The sequence below is a fragment of the Myzus persicae genome, unplaced genomic scaffold (assembly GCF_001856785.1).
Source record: "Myzus persicae strain clone G006 unplaced genomic scaffold, MPER_G0061.0, whole genome shotgun sequence".
Lineage (NCBI taxonomy): Eukaryota > Metazoa > Arthropoda > Insecta > Hemiptera > Aphididae > Myzus > Myzus persicae.
Window position 1 is genome coordinate 195,431 of NW_019103413.1, and position 24,014 is coordinate 219,444.

The following is a 24,014-nucleotide window of genomic DNA, read 5'->3' on the forward strand; positions in this document are numbered from 1 at the left end:
CATTGCTTATTAAAACTGAAAAATAAAAATATGTGAATAAAATTTACATTGTACCTACCTATTGTTTACTGTTAATTTCTTTTTAGTTGATTTTTTGAATAAAAACTTAAAGTACCAATGCAAAATTGCAATATTTGGTAATATTTACAAAACCATTTGTATTTGAATTGTATGCATCACGAGTTTTTATCAAATGAGATTCTGAACATGTAGTTCCTTTATAAATAGGTAAATGCGTGAAATTCTAATTTTTGCAATAATAAGCCATCAATAATGTTTATTTGTTTAACATTATGAATTATCTCAGTCTCAAAATTGTAAGAAATTAACTTTTTTACAAAAAACACATTCATTTCTGTTCCAATAAATAATAATTATGTCTCAAATTGTTCTATATAATATAATAGTACCTATATGGTTATACACTCATGTAGAATATAGACTAAGAAGTAATAACAACTATGTATTTAAAATTTAGTTTAATTGATCTTAGCATTACCTATAGTTAAAACATTTTTATCGATAATTTCTTTTTTATAGATACAGAATTATTTTAATTAATTAATTAATTAGTGCTATCTAAAAAATGTATATAGTATTATAGTCATAGTCGTAAAAATATATGTTTAAATACAACTTCAAACCATTAAATAACTAACACTTCAATGATGTGCTATAAAAACTTTTATTTCTATCTTATGAGTTATGACAAATTATTAGGAAATATAGAAAATAAAATACAAACTATGTATACTAAATAAAATTTAGAAACGAAACAATTTACACTGCACCAATTTTTTTTTTTATGATCTTTGAAAACATATTTATTTTTATATGTTAAGAAAGTTATGACTTTATGAGTAAATAATATATTTTGTATTTCTTTACACCAACATATTATGATAATATTAATAAATAGTTACATTATTTAAATATTCCTAAATGATAATGAATAAATTTATAAAATATATAGAAGTAGTAAAATTTAAAATTGAATTATATTATCTTGGATGATGTATTTTTTCAAATATTATACAACATTCAATAATGTAATAACTTATAAGTTGATGGTTAAATAATTTTAAAGGTTACAATAAGTTATCTTATATCAAAAAGTTAACTTACATTTTCCTACATTGATTGTAAATATTTAATGAGATATTTAAAAAAAATCTTATAAAAAATCTTATAAAAAAACTTTCTTATATTTTCGTTGTTGTAAAGAACCTTACACAAAAATAATTTAAAACATTTTAATACTTTAAGTATTTTATCACTTCTAATCATAATCTCAAATGAAAAAAAAATGACTAATTATATATTTTGGTATACATTTTAACAATCAACAAAGTATAATTCTACACGATTGTGAATGGAAATTAACATGAACTTAAGATAGTAACTTAATAATAAAAACAATGTCTTTAAATAACTTTTGTTTACTTAAAAATGTAAACACTTATTAAAAATAATATTATTACATTTATTATTGCAGTTAATTGTCTATTATAGTTTTTACATTGTTCAGTCCTATAAATAATGTTCTTGAGTTCAACAATCACATCAAAAGGGTTGATAAAAAAATTATATTTAATATATATGTATATATATATTTCCTTGTCTTTATAAATTAAGTACCATTTAACAGCTCTAAGTACTTTTAAGGCACCTTCTATAAAATGTAATAATTAAAATAAACAATCATTTACATACATTATAACATTATTAAAACAATAACTGGAATTACTTGTTTTGCATATAATTCAATCTAAAACTAAATACATAATTAATACATATAATATATTACAATTACAAATAATAAATCACTTATTTTTCAACATTCTTAAATCATGTTTATCACAATCATTATTATATACAAGTAACAGACAAAGAGGAATGAGCAGAATCATGATTTTTGTTTAGATGACTTTATCGCCTTATCATTATTTACATTAGTGTTTTCTGCATTCTGATAGGATTTAGCTGCTTTACTTTTGGCAGATAAAAATATTGGAAATAATTTGTGTCGTTTAATGCGTTTTACAGACACTTCACTAGGTGTTGGAGATACTATGACAATATCTGAACGGCTAGATACTTTTGATATCTTTCGATATTTTGGATCCAAACTAGAATCCGAATTTGAATGGCGGAATGTACCAGGAACGACCTATAACATAAACATTTTAAATTGTGATAAATACAAAAATATATACATTTTTAAAATAAATTAAAAATATTGTTAAGCCTTTCAATATTCCAGGTGTTCTATTACATTCCTGTATTTTATAATATTATCATTTGCCAGTAACCATACAATTTTATAAGTAATCTTGGATCGCATTGTTTTAAACTTCAATAATGAGATCATAAAGGTCTAAAAAATTATTTTATGTAGCATGTATAGGTTGCAGAGCATAGTGTAGCAGTGAAAAGGCTAAAATTAAATATACAAAGTAATTCAAAATACAAACCTAATCTATATTATGTACCTTTTTAATAAATTATATTATTTAGATTCTAAATGGTGGATGGAACAAGAGATTTTTATTAATTTTACTATCGATTATATTATATGATAGTATTTATAACCATTGATTTTACTTTTGTATTACATTTAATGTATGGAAATTTAACACAATTTTTACTATCTGTAAACCTTTGGAATTTTCAGAAACTTACAAGAAAATTACTATAAAAATACATATGCTTACAATTATTATTCTTTGTATTTATAAATCCTAGGGTGTAATTATTGGTTGGTTTTTTAATAAAGAATTTTAATATTAACAATTAAAAATTGAGAATTGTATATTAGAATAAAGAATCAACCTTTTTTGAATCAGTGTTTTATAAGTTATAAAATTGTAAAGTAAAGATAATTTGTTTAAAAAATATAATTTTAAATAAATCACAAATATATGAGGGAAATATATAATAATATATTGAAATAATAGTCTTACAACTTGCTCAGATGTGAATTGGTTGCTATCAACATTATGTGATTTCGGCATTTCAGGTTGAACAGATTGCTGTGGTTGTTTTAGATCACATATGTCTTCGCCGAGTATGAAATGAGGTTTTGTATCCAAGGAACGGGTTTGTTGCTCTTCGTCCACGCATTCTAATTGATCGCTCCCTGAGGAATCCTGGCCGTTGTCCCGCCATTGTCCGGAATTTTCACAAGCACCAAGGTCTTGATACGACGTCCCTGTAAATATATGAATGATAATTTAAAAAAATTAAAATGTACTTAAAATATTTATTAAAACACACAAGCAAATGAAAGTATTAATATTATATGACATTAGTATATTAAATATATTATATATGTATATAATATATACATACACATATGATATCTATATACTAAATAAAATAAAACTACATTTTTCGTATAAATTTGAGTTAAGTCACATGTATTTATGAGCATTAGTACAATACAATAAAATTTTAATTTTGTTTAAATCCATAATTTTTATAAATATTAAAAATATTAAAAATATCAATTAACATATTATTATCGTTTTATTTTTTAGAAAAACTAACATTTAAAAATATTTTTTTAAATTTTACAATGGCTTATACTAAATAATAAATCTAAATTGCGTAATGTTTTACAAATTTATATCAACTATATAATATCATTGTTTGATACTTTAACAAATATTTAAATAATAATTTAATAATTTGTATTATAATTTATAACCAAGCTAAGTACGACCTCCTATAAAGGTTTCCTATGAAAATATTTTTTTTATATACAAACAAGCCCTTTGAATAGAAGAAATATTTAATTAAATATAAAAATAGTATTGTAAGTATAAACTTAATGATGAAGATAAATGTTATTGCCAATTTGACTAGAATTTTACTTTTAATTGTCTTAACACCAGTAGTTTTGTTTTGAAATAATATTATTGTTATATTTTGCTTACCACAAAAACTCATCTTCATGCAGCAGTAAAGATAAAAAATTAATTAAATTATTAAAATGCACCAAGTAATAATATCTTAACATATTAATGTATAGGCCAAATAATATCTAATGTTTCAAAATTAAAACAGCTAATAACTTGTAAAGCTAAAAAATATGAAATAAAATTAAAATCTAAAAAAACAAATATACATAAGACAAGGTAAGCAAATAATATGTGGTATTATAAATAAAAATCATACAAGCAATTTTAAACTTAAAATATCAAATAATATATAAGCTATCTTAGTTATTACAGATAAAAAATCCAAAAATATTTCAACAAAACAAATTAAGAAAAATACTAATTTACAATATTTTGTTTTGATAAATAATTTTTTCAATATTCAGGTGATAAAAATGAATATAACATTTCTCAATTTCATTGATATAGTAATAAATTTATAACAAAAATAGTTCGTTTAAATTAAGTTATAATATAATTAATAATAATTAAAATGACTTGTTCATCTTGTTGTTAAATAAGCTGGAGAACTTTAATGCTTAAAATAATAATATAAATAATTTAAATAAGGCTCAGTAGCTATATTAAATTAACGTAATTATGGAATACAATAAAATACTTCTTTTTTAATAGTAGGTGATATAAAAATAATTTATGTATTATAAACAGTAAAATAATAATTCATCAATATATGCATAGACATCAGTAGTAGGTATTTTGGTTAAAATTTATTGTATTGAATTAAATTTTAATGTAAAAGAATAAATAATGAAAATATTTAGTAAATAACAAGTAAAAATGTGTATTTTATTTCAAATTAATTGAACAATAATTAAATATTATTGCAAGCAATAGGAAACACTCGAAGAAACAGTATAAGACAAAAAAGCAGTGGTAAATTTCAACCAATAGATTCATCGTCCCTTCCCTTACCTGGACCCACGCAAACTGAATACTGGCTAGAATCATCTTCAAGGTCATCTTGGCTACTCATGCGCCCTGAAATAAAAAAGAATGTCATTACCTATTATAACCAATACCTTGAAATGCGCAAACCTCGCAGTGAGAAGTTTCGCCCATTCACTACATTTCTATATAACATGTTCTCTAAATGTGACAGACCATTATTATTAATGATATTGAACCCGCATAATGTTTCAATTTGCTTCCATCGATGTACCCTCTCTGCGAGTTCTTGAGTAACTTCATTTAACGATGTTCTAAAATACCAAACAGCATAAATCAATCATACTTAGATAATATATTTAATTTAAAATGTAATAATAAAATAAAATATTACCTTGCTTCAACAATACTGCGGTCAACATCATCAATTGATTTTCCATGAGTTGACACAAATGCGCCCACTAAACTGGACCTTTTTTTACGTAATTTTTCACACTATAAGGAAAATGTTATAAATTAAATATTACTTAAGTTATTACATTATAAAGAGGGTAAGTGGATGTCGCTCTGCTGTACATTAAGTGTTAAGAAGGTCACTGTAATGGATGGTATTACATTTGAATTCTATGATATCATATCACTGTATAAGAAAAATGATTCAGCGAAGACGGTATGTCAGTCTAGAATATTTTATATTGTTATTACTTATTATTAAAATTATTTTTAAATTATCAGTGATGCTGGGAAAATATTAAATATACCTATTTCTCAGCTCAGTATCTAATACATTATCCTTATTTAAACTCTATATTACATATTATATAATATTACCGCTTCTCTTGCTTGCTGTAATTGTTTCTCAGCACTTAATTTCTTTTTAATATAAGATTTATTTTCAACTTCATGGGTTAGTTGTAACCATTGCTGTAATCCATGTGGAGGTGTCCAACAACGGTCATCTAATTCACCTTCTGCTCTTGCCAACTCTCCTCTTAATGACTAGACATTTAAATTATTTTTAATCATATGCATATATTTATACATTTCATATAATTTAGATTACTTCAATTTCAGTTTTGAGCTGGGAAATTTCCAAATTGGAATAAGATGATTTCAGTACTGATGAATTTTCATCTTTAATTTGTTGTTCTTGTAATTGTTTTTCCAAATTTGCTTTTTCAGTAATAACAAACTCTTGAACTTGTTTTGCTTTTTCTAATTCTTTCTAAAGTTGAAATAACAAGAAAATTATAAAATATAACCAATTTAACATGAGACACAATGAAAACAGTTTATACCTGTAAATCTTCATAAGCTGTTTCAGCTTTTTGCAAACCTTCCATATCTCTCATCATACGTTTTAAATGTAGTGTGGAACTTTTATTTTGGTTGTAAACATACCAAAAACCAATCAATGCTCCTAGCAATAATGTTATTAAAATTAAATCTTTCAAATGTGTGACCGATTCTATAAATAAAATAAAAATATTTAAAAAACAAATCTAAAATATTTCAAATAAGGAGTTAGTTATGAGATGTATTTTCTCAAATTTTACAAATGAATTGCTGACCTTTAGGGGGTCCAAATAGAACTACATCCATAGCTTTCAATGCAATCTTTTGCTTATGAATTGGATCCTTGATTCCGAGTACATTTGTCAAAATTTGCATATTAGTAACAGCCAGTCTGAAATTGTAATCATTATAATATAATAAAGATTATTATTAGTTCATAATTAATAAGTATCATTAAGAAAAAACTGTAAGGCAGATAACTAACATATATTCAATTATTTAATAGCTAACTATCAAAAATAAAATTTTAAAATAACACTTGAGACATTAAAAAAAATCCTTCAAAAGTAACCTGTTATAAACATACAAAAATTATATTCAAAATTCAAAGTTAGTAATCGAAACAAAAATGTGCATTTGTTTTTTATAACAGGATTTTTTAAACATTTTTTTGAAAAATACGTAAAAAAAATTGTATCTATTATACAAAAACTATGACTAATTCAAAAATTCAAAATACAAAACTGTTTCTTTAAAAATATGTTTTGACTTTTGCCCCTCAACCCCCACAAAATTTTTTTTTAAATTTTGGACACGTGCTGTATACTAAATTTGCACTATTGTACAAACGTATTAATTAATAATACGGGCAATACGGTACAATAAAATTCTTATTCTATAAATAGTTGATAATCGAAAAAATATAGATCTAAGTTACATATTATAATACATGTAAAAAGATAATAAAATAAGATTTAAGAGGATGTTAGAGCACTATTTGTTTTCTCTCACTGCTCTCCTGCAAATACCAAATTTACATTCAGCAAAACCAACCTTATGTTATTATATTTATAGTGAATTCACCTATTGTCTAGAATACAATTTAAAGTTAAGAACATTGCCTATGTCACTTAGTTGGCTATTTTATAATATTTTAATTTGTATCTAGATACGGCGCTTGTAAATTATTACAAGTTAATAATGCTTATAAATTAAACACAAAAAGTCAACGTAGCGATACAGGTAATATTAACTTAAAGGCTGTCGAGAGCGAACCATTTTTAAGGGGTTAGATTTAGGTAAAATTATATATCCATCGGGAAACGGGAGTGCAGCTGTGTGACCGTGTGCAGTAACTGACTGATCATTAGTTAGTGTGCTCCACTTTATTTAATTTAAGATAAACTACGGCTAAGATTCTTGGAAATCCGTAACGTATTTACATATACGCTCAGTCTCACACACACGTCACTTTATTTTGAGATAAAAAAAAAAAAGTTTCGACTACAGTGGATAAAAAGGTCTTAAAAAACGAAAGAAAAATTTACCCGGCAAAATATTTTTCATGTGTTTCTACATTCTTATACCTATCGATTAAGAATAATTTCAAAATGTAATGTTTTGATTTCGTTATTAATTCCAAAAAGGTAATGAAAACTGAAAAATTGTTTGATTTACTGTCAATATAAATCACCGAAATCGATGTCGACTACTTTATTGTAATTTAACAACTATAAGTCAAGCTATTCTCGATTAGAACTATCTAAAAACTTCGATGAAAAATTATAGATATATATTATCTACACTTTTTAATTAATTTGCCCAACACCCGTAAAAATATTCGTATATTTTACAGGTTTTCCAGTATTGCATTGTTCTACTTCATAGTTTACTAGTTTATTATTATAATACTACTGCATTTCCATCAAGGCACTATAAACAAACCCGTAGACTACGGGGAATAATTGATTTTCAATTACCATAAAATGTTTAAACTTGTGATTTTCATATTTTATGTTTGTTAATTTCCCTTCCCTTCTCAAGTCAAACTCTAAAGCCACACGCCTAAAAACTCGTATATTGTATTGAATATACATAGTATAGCATAGTCATTATGCAATTGTTACTAACCTAGGGAGATGTGCTCCGGTCACTCTATGTTGTATAAAATTAGGAACATATTGGGGCAGTTCCACTGATGTAGAAAGCCAATCACAAGTTTGCTCGACGGTCCAATTATGTACCTAAAACATTTTATAGAAAATCAACTGTATTCATGAACTTCAATATTATATTCAATACAGGTACCTAAGTATAGGTATTGATTAAAATTATGATTTATATTATTGTGCACACAGATTCAATTACTTACTTCAGACTTTACCCAAGCATCCCACAAGTCTTTAACAGATATATACATATCGTCATTTTGATGAAATGCCTTTTGACGTTTTTCCGCGCCTTTTTCGTACTTTAATTCTTCGCGAAGAAACTGTAGAAAATAAAATATAAGATGCCAATTAAAATACAATTTCATACTTGGTAATATTTCAAAATGTCGACATAAATTTGGGATTATAGACAGTTTAATTCAAGGTTTTATTCACATTAATCATACTTAATTAATGTAAATAATTAAAATATTTTTATTGGACACAAAATATGTGAACAATGAACATTAAATCGTTTTCTATGGAGGATCATAAAAAATAAAAAATGTGTTTATTGAAGTAATAAGTTTTATTTCTTTAGTAGTGCAGTTTCTCATTGAATCAATAAATTGTTGGTGACAGTTATAGTTTGCAATAGCCGTATGGTTTAGATTAACCTAGTAAAATCTAACGTATCACACATACTGTATATTGATCAACTATTATTAAATTACTCAGTGTCAACCTTGGCCTACCATGACAAGTATAATGTAGATACAATGGGATCTTCATCTTATTGTGTTATTCAGTTCATTGCAATGCACCAAAATCCAAAAGTAGCAAAGGTGTTAAAATTAAGGATTGATTTAGGATTATTCTTGTTCTTAATTACTAAAAAATGTATTATAAATATGAATAGCGTCAATAGCGATTTATCCACAAGTCAAAAAAACATGATTCGGAATCAAACGTTTATTATTATTAGTTTTTTATTATTCTTGTTCATGTTTCATAATAGATATATAGAAAGGTAAGTCTACACTGTTTATAACTATAAGTACTACAAACGGATACAGAAACTCTGGGTGTTGACTGTTGGGCACATTGTCACTTCTTTCATAACGCCAGTGGGACATTTTCGTAAAAACAGGGCCAAAATATAAATACGCTATAAATTAATATTACACAAAACAACCATATATATATAAATAAATAATAATATACACAACAAAACTTTTTAGTTTTTCTAGTTTTTGATGAATTAAAACTTTTTCAATGTTTAACTAGTTGAACTTGAAAATTAAAATGCAATCACATTATGTTACGCATCCGTTAGGTACAACTTTAGACTATAGCACTATTAAAATTTAAATGTTGTCATAGTCGGTATCAAATAATTGCTAATTGATTTTAAATTATGTCCTTAAAATATGTTATACCAAAATTTTACAATAAACACATTTTAAAATATCCCAGTGGTGCAATGGCACAAAATCAGCAATATTGATTTTAATTTGAAAAACTATTATGAATTGCAGTCCTACTAAAATAATTTTGATCAAAGTTCAGTTTACTCCAAGAAAATCGTCAAGATTTTTTGAAACCAAGTGGCACACAGCTTAGATATCTTATGTTCCAGATTTTCGAATATAAGCTATAAATCACAGCGGAATTTTGAAAAATACATGAATAAATTACATACTGTAGTGGTACATTTATTCATCTGTACGATACTGCACCAAGAAAATTGATATTGAGACATATTGAACAAATTCACTTAACTATCTGTTACTTTGTAGTAAAATTATGTAGTATTAACATACTAATATGATATGTATTATCTATAAAATAAACAATAATAATTAAATAATATGTATATCACTAGTATACATAATTATTATACAGGGTGATTCACTAGGCCAGTGTTTCCCAACCGGTGGTCCATGGGCCAGTCGTAGGTGGTCCGCGGTACCTTTCTTAGTTTTCTATTAAAAATTTTTTTTTTTTTTTTAAACAGCGAAAAATATTTTATTTTACCGTAATATACCGTAAAATAAACAGAGAAATAGTTTGGATGTAAGTGATGACATGCGTTTAGCCATTAGCAACATTCATCCGAGAATTGAAAAACTGGTCAAAGAAATGCAGCCACAAAAATCACACTAAGTAAATTATTAGTAAAGTTTAATAATTATATATAATAGTACAGTAAAATAATAAAAAATTTTTAATAAATTTTGTGTATTCTTGTTAATGAGCAAAAAAAAAGGTCTTCCTAGTTTGCGTAAAATTGAGGTGTTCCGCGACCTATAAAATATTGTCGAAGTGGTCCGTGGTGGTAAAAAGGTTGGGAAACACTGCACTAGGCATTTGCACGCCCTTTTCTCCAATAATTCTGGGCATTTGGGTATTCTAAATCTGATTCTTGGAATTTTTAAATATAGGCTGTGTAACCATTTTCACATTCTTGAAATTTGTTGTACTACTTAAAATTTCATTGACGATACAAACTTTAGTTTTTTAAATAAAAAACATCTTTTATTGTAAATTATTTAGTGGATAATTGTTCAGAAATGTCATGTACCAAATTCAAAATTCGAAAAAGTGGTTTTACAAAAATATGAATTGGATTTCATGTTGGATCTAATATTTATTATACTTAAGTTTAATTGGACCATTTTACAAATCATTGAGGTCAATAGATGCATATTAATTACTAACATTTTTAAATCACAATAGTCCCCATGCATTCCCATATCTTCTTAACACATTATCACCTAACCTAACCATTTATCCTTAGTACACAAATCACAAAATTAAAAAACTCAAAAACTACCCGTTCGAAATTTTGATTTTGAAACAATGACATTTTCAAAAAAAAATATCCGCTAAATAATTTACAGTAGAAAAGGGTGATTTTTATTTGAAAACTGAAGTCTGTATCAACAAGAGGTACGTACTCCTTTAGTACAAATAATTTTAAGAATTTGAAATTCTGGTGTATTAGAACATTTAAAATTTTCAAAAATCAGATTTATCGTAACTGCATAGTTGAAAAAAAGGGTTGAGCATGCTAGGTGAATCACTCTGTATATTGTGCATATCTGCAGTAGAAATATTACCTACTAATAAATATTTGAACGCCTGGCACAAATGCTCTTAAAATGCAGGAATTAATGCACTATTTAACTGCAGTTGTACCTAAACAATATTTAATTTAATTTGAAATTGTTAATTAATATTTAATTGTTATACCTAACATATGAGTGATTAAATAAAGTAACTACGATTATTACTACCAATATTGTTTGTAAAAAGTATTGGCTTTCCACCCTTATTATTTTATTTAAGATGACCATTTAATAATTTTGTATATAGATAATTTAAACGGATTATAAGCATAGTAACAGATGTACAAACACAATTTACATTCTGATTTATGACATCAAATGAGACGTAAATTTAAACCTCATTTTTTAAATGCTTCCCGCAGGCGCACTCAATTGTATTTTTTTTATGTATTCACGTAGGAATGTTTAAGTGCCAAATTCGTTCAACACACTATTTATAAGAAATACAAAAAATGCTTCACCTATAATATTCCTAAGAGCAAACTGCCAAAATCTAGGTTGCCTGGGAGTATAATTTTAATTTGAAGCGGAAATATTCGGTACATTTTTTCGCACAACCATATGTATAAATAAACTACTAACAATATTGTGAGGGGGAATATAAATTAATTTGTGACTTATTTTCATTGATCCTATTAATATTGACTCAATTGGGAAAAATCATACTTAAAAACGTTACTAAAACCCCCGAATGTATTAAATTATTAGTATAACGTTTAATAATAAAATAAACCTACTCATTATACAATTATTTACAACAAATATAAACTTTTAAGAGAGGCAAATGTCATCAAAGCAAAATATGCATAAGCAGAGCAGTTGAATAGGTACTTAAAAGATTTTAAAATTTCAAAGTAAATACAAATTGTCTCTCAATTCTAGTTATTATCTAATTTTTTGTATACGTTAAGATATTATTAATAATTTATGTTTAAATTTTACTTCATATTATGGTGGTTATATATTCATAATTTATAATAATTATTGGGAAAATTAATTAAAATAGTTAAAATTACAAATGATTTGGTTAATGAATACGATTCATTTTAATAAGGACACCAACAGCAGCAATAAATATAAAAGTTGAAGACAAATATTTACATAGCCTAAAAAATTATGATTATTCTTCATATTATTTAGGTTTGTAGGCTATTGTGGTGTTGGAGTATATTTTTGAATGATCATTACAGATACGTGCATATTTAAAATACGGATATTATATGCATATGCAGAGATTTATTTATTAAGTTTTTTAACTAAAACTGGATTCATGGTTCATATTACACAAACAATTGTAGGGTAGAATATATTCAATATGTAGGTAACATATTATCAACATTTTGTTGACTAAGTATAATACAAGGAACACGAGTTACGACACGACTTAAACACTTAAGTCTTACATTTAAATAGGCAAACAATAAATGCACAGCCGACGTATTTAAACGTAATTTCGAGTTTCTTCTTTGGTGCCTTTCCCCCAAGCTGCTTTACTCTTATTTTATATCCATTCTCTTCTGCTATGATATTAATCCTTACGTGTCTCCTCTATACTTAGTAGCATCTCAGTCTACCCCAATAAATTAGTGACTTCTTAGTTCTTACATCAATCTCAGCGGTTTTTTTATTTAGTACCTATCATTCTTTTTATTCATTGGTTTATATACACTGTTTTCGTTTACTACTTATCCAACTCACATAACCACAAATTACTATAAAAAAGTAATGTTCTACGTGATTAAATGTCAACATATTTGTTACATTCATATCAAAATAAATAATAAGGTATTAAAAAATTACGTACAGTTATAGATGTTATAGTAATCTGACAGTTTTAAGGTTATGATAAGTGATGGGCATATTTGGATTAGCCGATTCATTTTTCAGTTCAATAACCCATTTTTATATTCTAATAATAAGTATTCTATACTATATAAGTTTAATTTCAACTAAATTTTTAAATATGATTTATTTATTTTTGATTTTGACTTCTCGTGTTGTCTTGGGCTTGGTCACGTCAAAACCAAATCCGAATGATCTCAATATTTTAGCAAATCAGAATAATAATTTAATTCAAATCCAGATTTGAATAATAGGATACTCGGATTTCATGCCCACAACATGGGGCAACAACATTCATTGCCCTTGCAAAAGTTATGTCTTAACAATAATATTATACTTAATATTTTACTGAGACAGTAATATTGTAGTACGGTAAGTATATGTGTGCACTGTCACTGTGCAATATTTAAGCATATAAATGAGTAAAAATAATATGTATTATGAGTATACATGCTGAATACATTACTCATCTACTTGTATGAAAAATATAAAGCTATAGAATATTAAAGTACCATCTTTAAATAATTTTATGCACTGCGGTATGAAATTTTAAAAATGGTAGGAAATTATAAAAAAAACGAAATTAAATATTATTTTTATAATGTATTATATACATGTTTATACTTGGAATATAATGTATTTGTATGGGGTCATTGACTTATTATCATATCCAATATCCACGAGTGACGAGTACAACGATCAATTCAATTAATAACCACAAATTGTTTACTCAGTAGAACAATTAAGTTCATCTCCAGCACTACAATAATAAAAGATAAATCATGTCACTTTTGTTTATGCACAATAACTAAATAAGCTAGGGCTGTTAAGAAGACGTCATACCCGCATGTATTGTACCCGTCTTACGAACGTACAACAGATAGCAAATTTTACGTTCAAAATAATATATTTTACCGTGCATTTTGCTCTTATTTTTAAAATTTAAGTAAATTGACCCATCAATACTATTATGCAATTTTAATGTAAGATTATTATTTAGAGCATCTTAGAGGCTTTCATTGATATTTTAATTAGTTACGAAATAAGTTATGAGCATTTTAAAACTGAAAATGTTTACAGTTATCCCCTCTCCACATCATGGAAGTTACATCGAAAATAATTTATTTTCGTAAAAATGAAACTGAAATCAGTAATTTAATGAAATGTATTAATTCTAAAACAATTTTACCCTATTTTATGAAAAAAGTACAACCATTTCAAAATATTAACACATTTTCGCATGGTAAATCTTTTTAATAAAAAACACATTTTTGTAAAAGTAGCAAGTACCTAATTTTTTATTTGATCCTATTCCGAAAATGTACTTTAGATGGGAACCACATGTAAAATAAAACATGTTATTTTGTTTATAAAATAACTAAACATAGGCACAAGGTTCAAATTATACACAAGGAAATTATAGCACAATGAAAATATTTCTATTATAATTTAATAAATATTCAACATTTCAAAAGTAATGTCATTAATATAATAATCGAATAATTTTGATGCATCAAATTATTTTTGAACAATGAATGAATAACATTTATTTACTCCTACTTTAAAATTGGAATTCAATTCTTTTTAAATAAAATAAGAATTAATTGTGACAAAAACTAAAAATATAATTTTCTAAATAATTAAATATTTAAAATTATTGTTTAACTAATCTTTAAGTGAAATGAGTCAACAGACTGTCATAGTTTAGTTTTGTCCATGAAAGTGAAGGCCATTTTAAACTTGTATGTATTTACTTTTTTCTAAATAGCAGTACACTAATACTACCATAGGATTATAGGAACATAAAAAGAATATAAACATGATAGAATACAATTATTGAAAGCAGATATTTTTTTTATCAATTTAATAATTAATTATTATGATATAAGTATGAATTACCTTATCAAAATATTTATAGTTCATTATTCATGAATAATTCTGTGATGATAAGAATATGGTAATTTATATTTTATAATATAGGTTCTAATTTTTAACAAATTGAAAATTTATTTTTATAACACATGCATTCAATTTATACCTATGTGGTAGGTAGATATATTTTGAGATAACTAAAATAATGTTTATTATAAAAATTTGAGTGAATTCTAAAAATTATTTTACACTAAATATGAACAAACATACTTGTTATATATTTCAAATTAACAAGATATTTTTATATAGGTACTACTTAAGTATGACCAGTGACCACACATTCCATATTAGTGGGGGGGGGGAGAGGGATTGTCTCATTTTTTATTTATGATCCATGGTTTTTGTTATAGAATTTATGCCATAAAGGAATTAACTACTATTATTATTTTATGATAAATAATTATATTATACATTTATAAACAAATAATATGTGATATAAAAAGTAGTACCTATTCAAATGTTAAATTAATAAACATAGTAATTAAGTATTTACATATATTAAGCGTTTTGTAATTTCATCTTATCAGTAATTCTTAACAATGTTTAGAAAGTGCTCCTATTTTGGACAGGAAAATTATGGTTACACTACCTATGTATACCTAAAGATAGTCTACAATACAAATTATAAAAATATATATTTCATTTTTATTTTTAATATTCTTGATACATACATACTATTCGGATATATTTTTTAACTTTTATAAAAGTAATAATTATATTATAATTTCAGAATCTCCTTCCATATTTATTTATTCTATTATCTTGAAAGTGGTACAAAAGATTTTCACTTTTTACATTTTGAAAAGGTGTTCTGGTATCAAAACTTAGTATAATAAATAATATCCAGCATACACAAAAATGCAGGCTTTGCTCCAACAAAAGGTATACCTGGGGGTACATAATATAAGTTTAGGGAACAACTGTGTCATTAAAAAATCAATTATTACTAAAAACTCACTAATGTGACATCTGTTACACCTATCTGGCAATTTGCCCCTGTCTTTAATTTCATAAGATATGACAGGGTAGTCATCACTTCAATTTTATTTAGAAACAATTTAACTTAACATAAGGTATATAAATGAAGTGACTCAATAATAGAAATAATAGTAAAATGTTTATGTAATTGTTACTAATGATAATCACTAATAACTAATCCTAATAATAATTTATAAATATTTTGTTTTTGAGTTTTCAAATATAATTGTAGGTAATTCATTTCAAATAAACTTACATCATCAGATTCTGAAAGATCAATAGCACCATCTGCATCATCATCTAGTTGTCGATGTAAAGATCGAATTGCATCTAAACCCAACCTGTCTTGAGTAGCCATTGTCAAACATGCAATATCATCGTTACACGAATCATTAACACCACCTTAAAATAAAAGATTGAAATGAAATATGATTTATAAGAAATAAAAAAATATATATAATTATATATATGTAGTAGGTACCAAGAAATAATATTAAATTTAAATTTCATTGATGCTAAAAACTTACGAGTAAATAGCTACATTAAATTAAACTCATTACTTATCTAAAGAATTAGGTACCTACTTAGCAATCCTAAATAAACATTATTCTTGAATTAAATCTCAAAAGTTAAGAGTAAATATCATAAATAAAAAAATAGCAAATATCATAATTTATAATAAACAGTTATTAATCTAAACACAAGAGAATATTTAGCACCTTTTATATTAAGTATAGAAAAAAATATTATCTTTCAACAATTAGGTAATGTAAATAAATGTTAATTTTAAGAAATTTCTAATTTTAGAAACAAAATAGTCTTAATAAAACTAAGAGTTTATATTAATAGAACATAATTGCCTAATGCTAATTTACAAGATACAAGGACAAATTTAAACCATTATTATATAGGTAGTTGAAATCAAATACAAGTGCACAGCTAATAGCTACCCTGGAGTTTTTAGATATTATATTTAGTTTTATTAGGTTAGAATTCCAGTTAAAATAATTCATGTTTCAATAATAGGTAGGTGTAGGTAAGATAAACAGTTTGGAATATTTTACAATTTATTAAGAGTGAATATGTGCTTGGAACATTATAGGTTCTATTATTTCTCCTGGAAAGCAATAGGAAAAGGTTAGGCAAGCTTATTTTTAATTTTAAAACTTAAATATCTATTTATTATTTCAATATCAATTTTAAAAATAGATCCATTTTATTAACTTTACCAAACTTAAAAGTAAAGTAGCTAGGTAGGTATGTGCTAATTATTATTTGAAGTAGAAGTACCTAAGTAAATACCAACTATCTATGAATCTAAATATTTAAATTAACTTATTGGGTATTATAATATATTATAATCCTACATCAGATTATATGTATTCAAAAATGAAACACTTTATTATCATCTAAATAACACCAGTGAAGATTGGATTTATTTAATATTGCTACTTATCTATAAACTAAAAAGAACCATATATCTTAGAGAAATAAAGGTACTTATATTAAATTGCAACTATTGAAATAGCAAAAAATTAGAGAACATAAAATGAAGATCAAATTCCAGACCTAAGTACTTATAACAAAAAAGACTAATGTCTAAATAATTTGAACAAAAAAATTTAAATGTACATAGGTAGTACTCATGTTTGATAGTTAAATACATTATTTCATTTTATCTCTACTATACAGTTTAAAGCAAAATTTAAAAAAAAATTAAGAACACTCCATTATGGAACTTAAACAATATTTTTCAACAATTAATTACTAGGTAGGTGTAAATTATATAGGTTTTACTATTCGTGTATATACCTATTTGTGCTGTGAAATAGCATTTCTTAACGACACAGTTATAAAGATAAGTAGATGCCAACATTGGATCACAAAATAATAAACAACAGATGTGCATAATTCATAATAATATACTGTTTTGTCGATTGTGTAATATCGAACAGTTTACTTACTAGAGTCAGTAGGTTCCGTGACCCGGACTTTGGCCGGAGAATTAAAACTCGATTCACAAAATGCAGGAAGCACGAACGTTAACATTGCGCTACTCCATAGTAACAGCAGTAGCGACGATTTTGAACACATGATTGGAAAACGGGCGATTATTGGACGATTATTATGGTTAACTGTATGAAATTTCAGCGGCGTTTCTGTAGTGTAAATTTCGTTCAATTGCCGTAGCGATTACATCACGGCACCGCGAATTCAGTCGGTTCGACTCACGGAGATGCGCCCGCGAACCGTAATTATCATTAATGTCGAGGACCCGGCGTGCGATGGACAGGAAATAGTACTGTTGTTACAAGACACGACGAAGGGTGGAAGAGAAAGGAATAAGGATGGATAAATAACAACAATCCCGATCCGCGGACGCAAAAAAAATTACATTTACGACGAATGTAAAAAATCGCGACGGACCGGAGTCACAAATATGAAAGCGTAATGGACACTGTCACACTGATAAGAATTCACGGCTCTCGCGCACAGCCGAATAGTAAGTAGGGTTCCGGTCGTCCTTGCAATCATTTTGATTGGTTAGGTTCGTAGCAGCTGATTACTGATATCAGCTGCAACGCTGTTTCTCGGCAATTTCGGTGATATTTCATTAAATAATAGTCAATAAAGTATAGACAAAATAAAATAGTGACACCAACATTTTTCTTTTCTTAATTTCCATCTGAATAATACCTTCATAAATAGGTACACAAGATAAATGTTTTATTATTTTCATTATAATAATAAAATTAAGTTGTAATTAGGTCGATATACTGAAATAAATAATTTTATTACATTTATAAATGCACTCCCTCATACCTATCACATGCAAATGGCGTAAAGTAGTAGCCAGTAGGTAACAACGTGCCTGAGAACCTAGGTGTTTAAGCTTTGTTTCTGACAGAGTAGTAGACTATTTTATAACGGCTAATTATTAGATGTAGGTACCCGATTCGACATGGTCTCGAGACTATAATATTGTCTGAACGTAGTCCACGTGACGTAGATTTCTGTGTAGACTTCTGTTACATCAGAACTGCAGTCGTAGACCTATAGCCCGCATAAAGGATCCAGACTATAGGCATACACGTAACTACTAACTAGTTCTTTGGGCTTTAATTTAGTTGAGCTGGAGTCCTAAAAATGTTTTATAGCAAAATAAGGTACCTATAGGAACATAATAGTACCCACACAGACACAGTTAAGAAATTCTGTAGGACTGAAGTCCCCTAGCCTCAGTTACGCATATGTATAGGTATGAGTAGATATAATATATAGGTCAGGTGAAAGTCAAGGACGACACACAAGTAAGTACTTATCATGCTTCTTTTGAGAGGCACAGTTTAACAATCCACCTTGACCGGTCAAGGTCGGTGAACCTATATACCTAGTAGGTATATGCAGACTTGCGAAAGAGCATAACGAGGTCTCTGTCTTTTGATGCACCAGCCGAAGTTTGGGTCTCGTCGACGACTAAAGGTCCTCACACACTGCAGGTTAGGTTAGAAGGTAGCGGTAATATTCTTTTGTCTTGGCGGTATCTCCGCGGTGGAGGTAAATTGTGTCCACTCATTTTACCGCTCCCACTACCGCCACCGCTACCGCTGCAGTATGTGGAGACCTTAATGCCAAACTAGGGTTGACCACCGTCTCAAGCTGTCGTGAGGCCATCGCCCATCAGATCATCAGCTAATCCCACCAGCTAAAGATAGGTTACGTTTGTCACAGAAACATCCATAATGTAGAGAAGGTCATCATAGAAGACGTGTTCCAAAGTGTAGGTACAAAACTCTAAATAAAAATGTATATAAGAGCCAAAAGCTCGATGCCCGAATGCCCGATGGACTAGCAATATTGGAATGTAAGGATATCTTGTGAAGTTTAACCATTGACAAGCCAACTCTAAATCGCATGACGAGTAAGGTTAACTAGCTCTCGCAAAAACACTAGGTACTGATTGTAAACCTTAAGTCTTTGTCAGGTGGTGTTCACATTTTTTAAATATATTGGATATTTTATTCACCCATACATTAACGAAAACTCATCGAACGGTTTTCATATTTTGTTCTGCTCATAAAAAACGAATAACCATAAATAGTACATAGTCCCTAGGCCCTAGATACTTAACATTTTTACCAAATGTTTATTTGATCATTTTCTATTCATATATGATAAAACTTTCAAAATGTTATGACTAGGTTTTGACTATTAAAAGACATTTTAAATTTCCAATCTTTTTAATTAATTTTGTCCAAAATAAATGTCAATAAAACTGTTTTTATTAATTAGATTTATGTTTTTAAGATTTATTTAATATTCTTATGACGAATACAAGATTCAATATAATATATCTTATAATATCAGTTGGAAAATATTAAAGATGCATAGGCATGACTTGTTTTTATAAGCATTTAAAGTTCAAATTTTGACGAATTTCATCAAAATCTTGAAAATTTTCAAATTATTTTATAGTGAAAATTTAAAATGTTCAACTTTTATTGCTAAGGTTTAGTAGTTCATATTGCAACCAAAAAAACTAAAAGTAAGCATGGTTTTATTTTCATAGATATTTAAACAGAGAATAATAATTTTAGTTATTTTGTTATAATTTAAAAATATTATTCGTAGACCGTGGGTACTTGAAACTTAGTATATTATTATATTGAATACACACAATGACATTTTCATATGAAATGATTTTAATGAATTCGATCTATACTGTACCTTACTAATGTCTAGTACTGAAATAAATTACTTTGATACAAAAATATCATAGTAAATATACTTAATAATATTAAAGTCTGACGGATCGTCTTCGCTCAAGAAGCTATTTTTCGTATACAATGATTTTATATAATTTAATTCAAATTTAACCCGTCTATTACAGCGACCCGTCTAAACATCTACTGTAAAGCAGACCGGTACACACTTGCCCATTTTTTTTATTGGTTGATTTATTATATATTTCTTTTTTACATCAAAATGTCCCTGTGTTAAAATGGCTAAGTCCATTTGTCCCTATTCGATAGTAGAACGGTACCCACTTGCCCACCTTTTTGATGATTACTAAAATAGTTAAAATTAAAAAAAAATTAATTAATTAACTAATTAAGGAGTATATTAAAATATATGTCAACAAATTGGGTACCTTATGACCCACCTAATAGATTTTATTTTAGTAGGAAAGCCTATCAACAACGCATAGTTTTAGCCTTTAGGTATGCATATAGGTACTGTCATATTGGGCTTATTTCTATTTGCGTTTATTTATAAAATTATTAATTACTTATTGTTTAAATATAAACTAAAAATGTAGATACTTACCAATATAATATTAATATTTTATATTATGTAGGTGATCAATATGCTGTTATCGTTTTTTACTTGATTATATCATGATGATTTAAATTAGTATAATAAATAAATAATAATATATATTGATATAGGCCAATGCCCAGTGGCGTAGCCCTTGTCTATACTAATATTTATATTTTGAAAACAGATGTTGGTATTAATTTATATTTAAAATAAAAAAAGTAGGTACCAACTCAATTTTATTTTATTATTATATTATATTACATAGGTAGTGCCATCACCGAGTGGCTTCTTCCATCAAATTACTCATGTTATATTCTTTTATCTTCTTTTTTTCTTTTTCTGTTACATTCTTTTCCTATTCTTTTATCAAATTTTCTTGTTGTTCTTTCTTTTGTAAATATATTGTAAAAATAAAACAACATTATATAACGTTATATTTTCGTAGTAAACGTGGTTACCGATTAACAAATAAATATTAACCATACATCATCATAGTTCGTTTTATCATTATTTAATAATCAATCTTTTCAAATCACTATTTTATTAAAAGTCATGGGTGGGGGGGGGGGCTGTTGCTACACCTACAACACCCCCTCGCTACGCCACTGCATATACCTACAACTAACCTATCTACTTTCGTTTAAATACGTAGGTAGCTACAGACTTATTAAGAATGACTATGTTAAGATTAGTAGTTAATTATTAACAGTTATAGTCTATTGACGTTAAACCAATAGTAACTCTAAAATAATATATACCTCCAATATTGTCAATCATTATATTATAATAGGTACCTTCTAAGTAGTACTGACTACTGGCATAATAGTCAACATACTCAATGATCATTGATAGATCTGTAATAACTAATAAGTATACCTAAACTTAATTGCTTATATTGTGCGTATATAAATATAAGCAAAAATGAGTATATAATGGTAATTTGTAGATTATTTTAATGAAATACATCCCAAGTCTCACATTTTTGTCTAGCTTTTGGCCCGTTTTAAATGATTATTTGTTATTGCTCCAGCCACCTTAATTATTACAGATAGTCAGATACCTACTTAGATAGATCATTTAAAACTTTAAAAGTATTTTAGAATTCGGAAATGGTGTAGGTACATTGTAATTTTGTAAAGTAAGTTTTAGTGTAGGTACCTAACCTACTTCTAATGACTAATATGTAAATTAGGAATTTAGGATGTTTATAAACATTTTTAGGTTGTCCTATTGCGTGTATTCTTGGATAGAAATTTGGTTCACAATGTCTAGAATAAAAAATCATAATTTTATTTTGCGTATATTTTCATATTTTCAGAATCTTAGCATGTTAGTGCATATTATATTTTTTCTTTTCTTCTGGTTGATGGCTGCATGTAATCACTTATTTCATGGCTTTGAATACAAAATTTCAATAAACCAAAAAAAGGTAATGAACCTAAGTTTGTGTATTTGTTTTTATAATATAAACAATATAAAAATTATTGATTATTTATTGTCGGGAACTCTGTACTGTATACTGCTATTCAGGAAATATAAAAACAATAAATTCAAATAATTCAATGTATATTAAATGTACTTGGTAAACATAAGTTAAAATTCAACTATATATAAATTGTAGTTCAATGCTACTCTTTTAATGACTAAAACTATATGTATACATATTACATACTTGTAATATTGTAATTTATTTAATTTTAATTCTATGATTAAAATATAAAAATGTTTAATGCATATTTGGCAATTTTTTACTACTTAAGGGGATACTGCATACATATTTATTTATTTTTTAGAGCATAAATATGATATATGAAACATCCTAACCTTATATTAATAAGTAATATTGATATATTGTACATATATCTTGAGAGTTCTAGTCCTACTCTCTCAGATGACTAAGCGAAAAAAAGTTGTTTTTATTTTATAGGCACAATTTATAATATTCTAGAATTGTAAGACATTTTTTTTATACAAGCATCTTTAAAGTATTTTTAGCTTTTCTTATTATTACCAAACAAAACATTTTAAAATTATATTAACCTATTTTTTTTCAGACTTGGCTGCATACAATTTTTATTAAACATAATAATATCGTTGTGCCATGTATAAGATATAATTATATAACTTTATTTATATATTATAAGTAGTAAGTACTTATAACACATATTCATATTACGTATATTATGATGTATTATATTATATATATAATACAGTAATACTAAAGTATTATTTTTTCAAAGGTACATATCATAGCCCACAGGCTCCACATCGCATAATGAGCAATCTTACAACTTACTAAAAACTGATTAATGTTTATTTCTGTTTTTGTTTCATGCCATATTAAATGTTTTATTATATTATATTATATAGTGTAGGTAGTAACTAGTAAGTAGTAACAGTAAGTAGGTACTAAGCCATTTAGGTACTTGTACAGACGTACAGTCAACAGATAAGGTAAGGTTAAGTTGTAATAAGGTACGTTATTTACGTAACATAATAACTACCGTAATTAGCCA

The 24,014-nt window shown here is 26.5% G+C and overlaps 1 protein-coding gene across 3 annotated transcripts; it reads right to left on the reverse strand.

Moving 5' to 3' along the window:
* Positions 1–1,614: 1,614 nt before the first annotated feature.
* Positions 1,615–18,650, reverse strand: LOC111034460 (stromal interaction molecule homolog). 3 transcript variants are annotated; one of them, XM_022315722.1, is made up of 13 exons: positions 18,141–18,650; positions 16,433–16,578; positions 8,515–8,634; positions 8,274–8,386; positions 6,419–6,534; positions 6,146–6,315; positions 5,911–6,072; positions 5,679–5,846; positions 5,242–5,342; positions 5,064–5,161; positions 4,875–4,940; positions 2,964–3,211; positions 1,615–2,170 (listed from the first exon to the last, which is right to left on the reverse strand). In XM_022315722.1, the coding sequence occupies exons 1-13, from the start codon at positions 18,268–18,270 to the stop codon at positions 1,907–1,909; spliced, it is 1,902 nt and encodes a 633-aa protein (XP_022171414.1). In that variant the 5' UTR covers positions 18,271–18,650; the 3' UTR covers positions 1,615–1,906. The 3 variants fall into 3 exon arrangements, with proteins under 3 accessions (XP_022171414.1, XP_022171413.1, XP_022171415.1); XM_022315721.1 differs by having other exon boundaries at positions 4,998–5,161; positions 18,141–18,270; XM_022315723.1 differs by lacking the exon at positions 1,615–2,170 and adding an exon at positions 3,939–3,951 and having other exon boundaries at positions 3,113–3,211; positions 4,998–5,161; positions 18,141–18,649.
* Between the last annotated feature and the right edge of the window lie 5,364 nt (positions 18,651–24,014).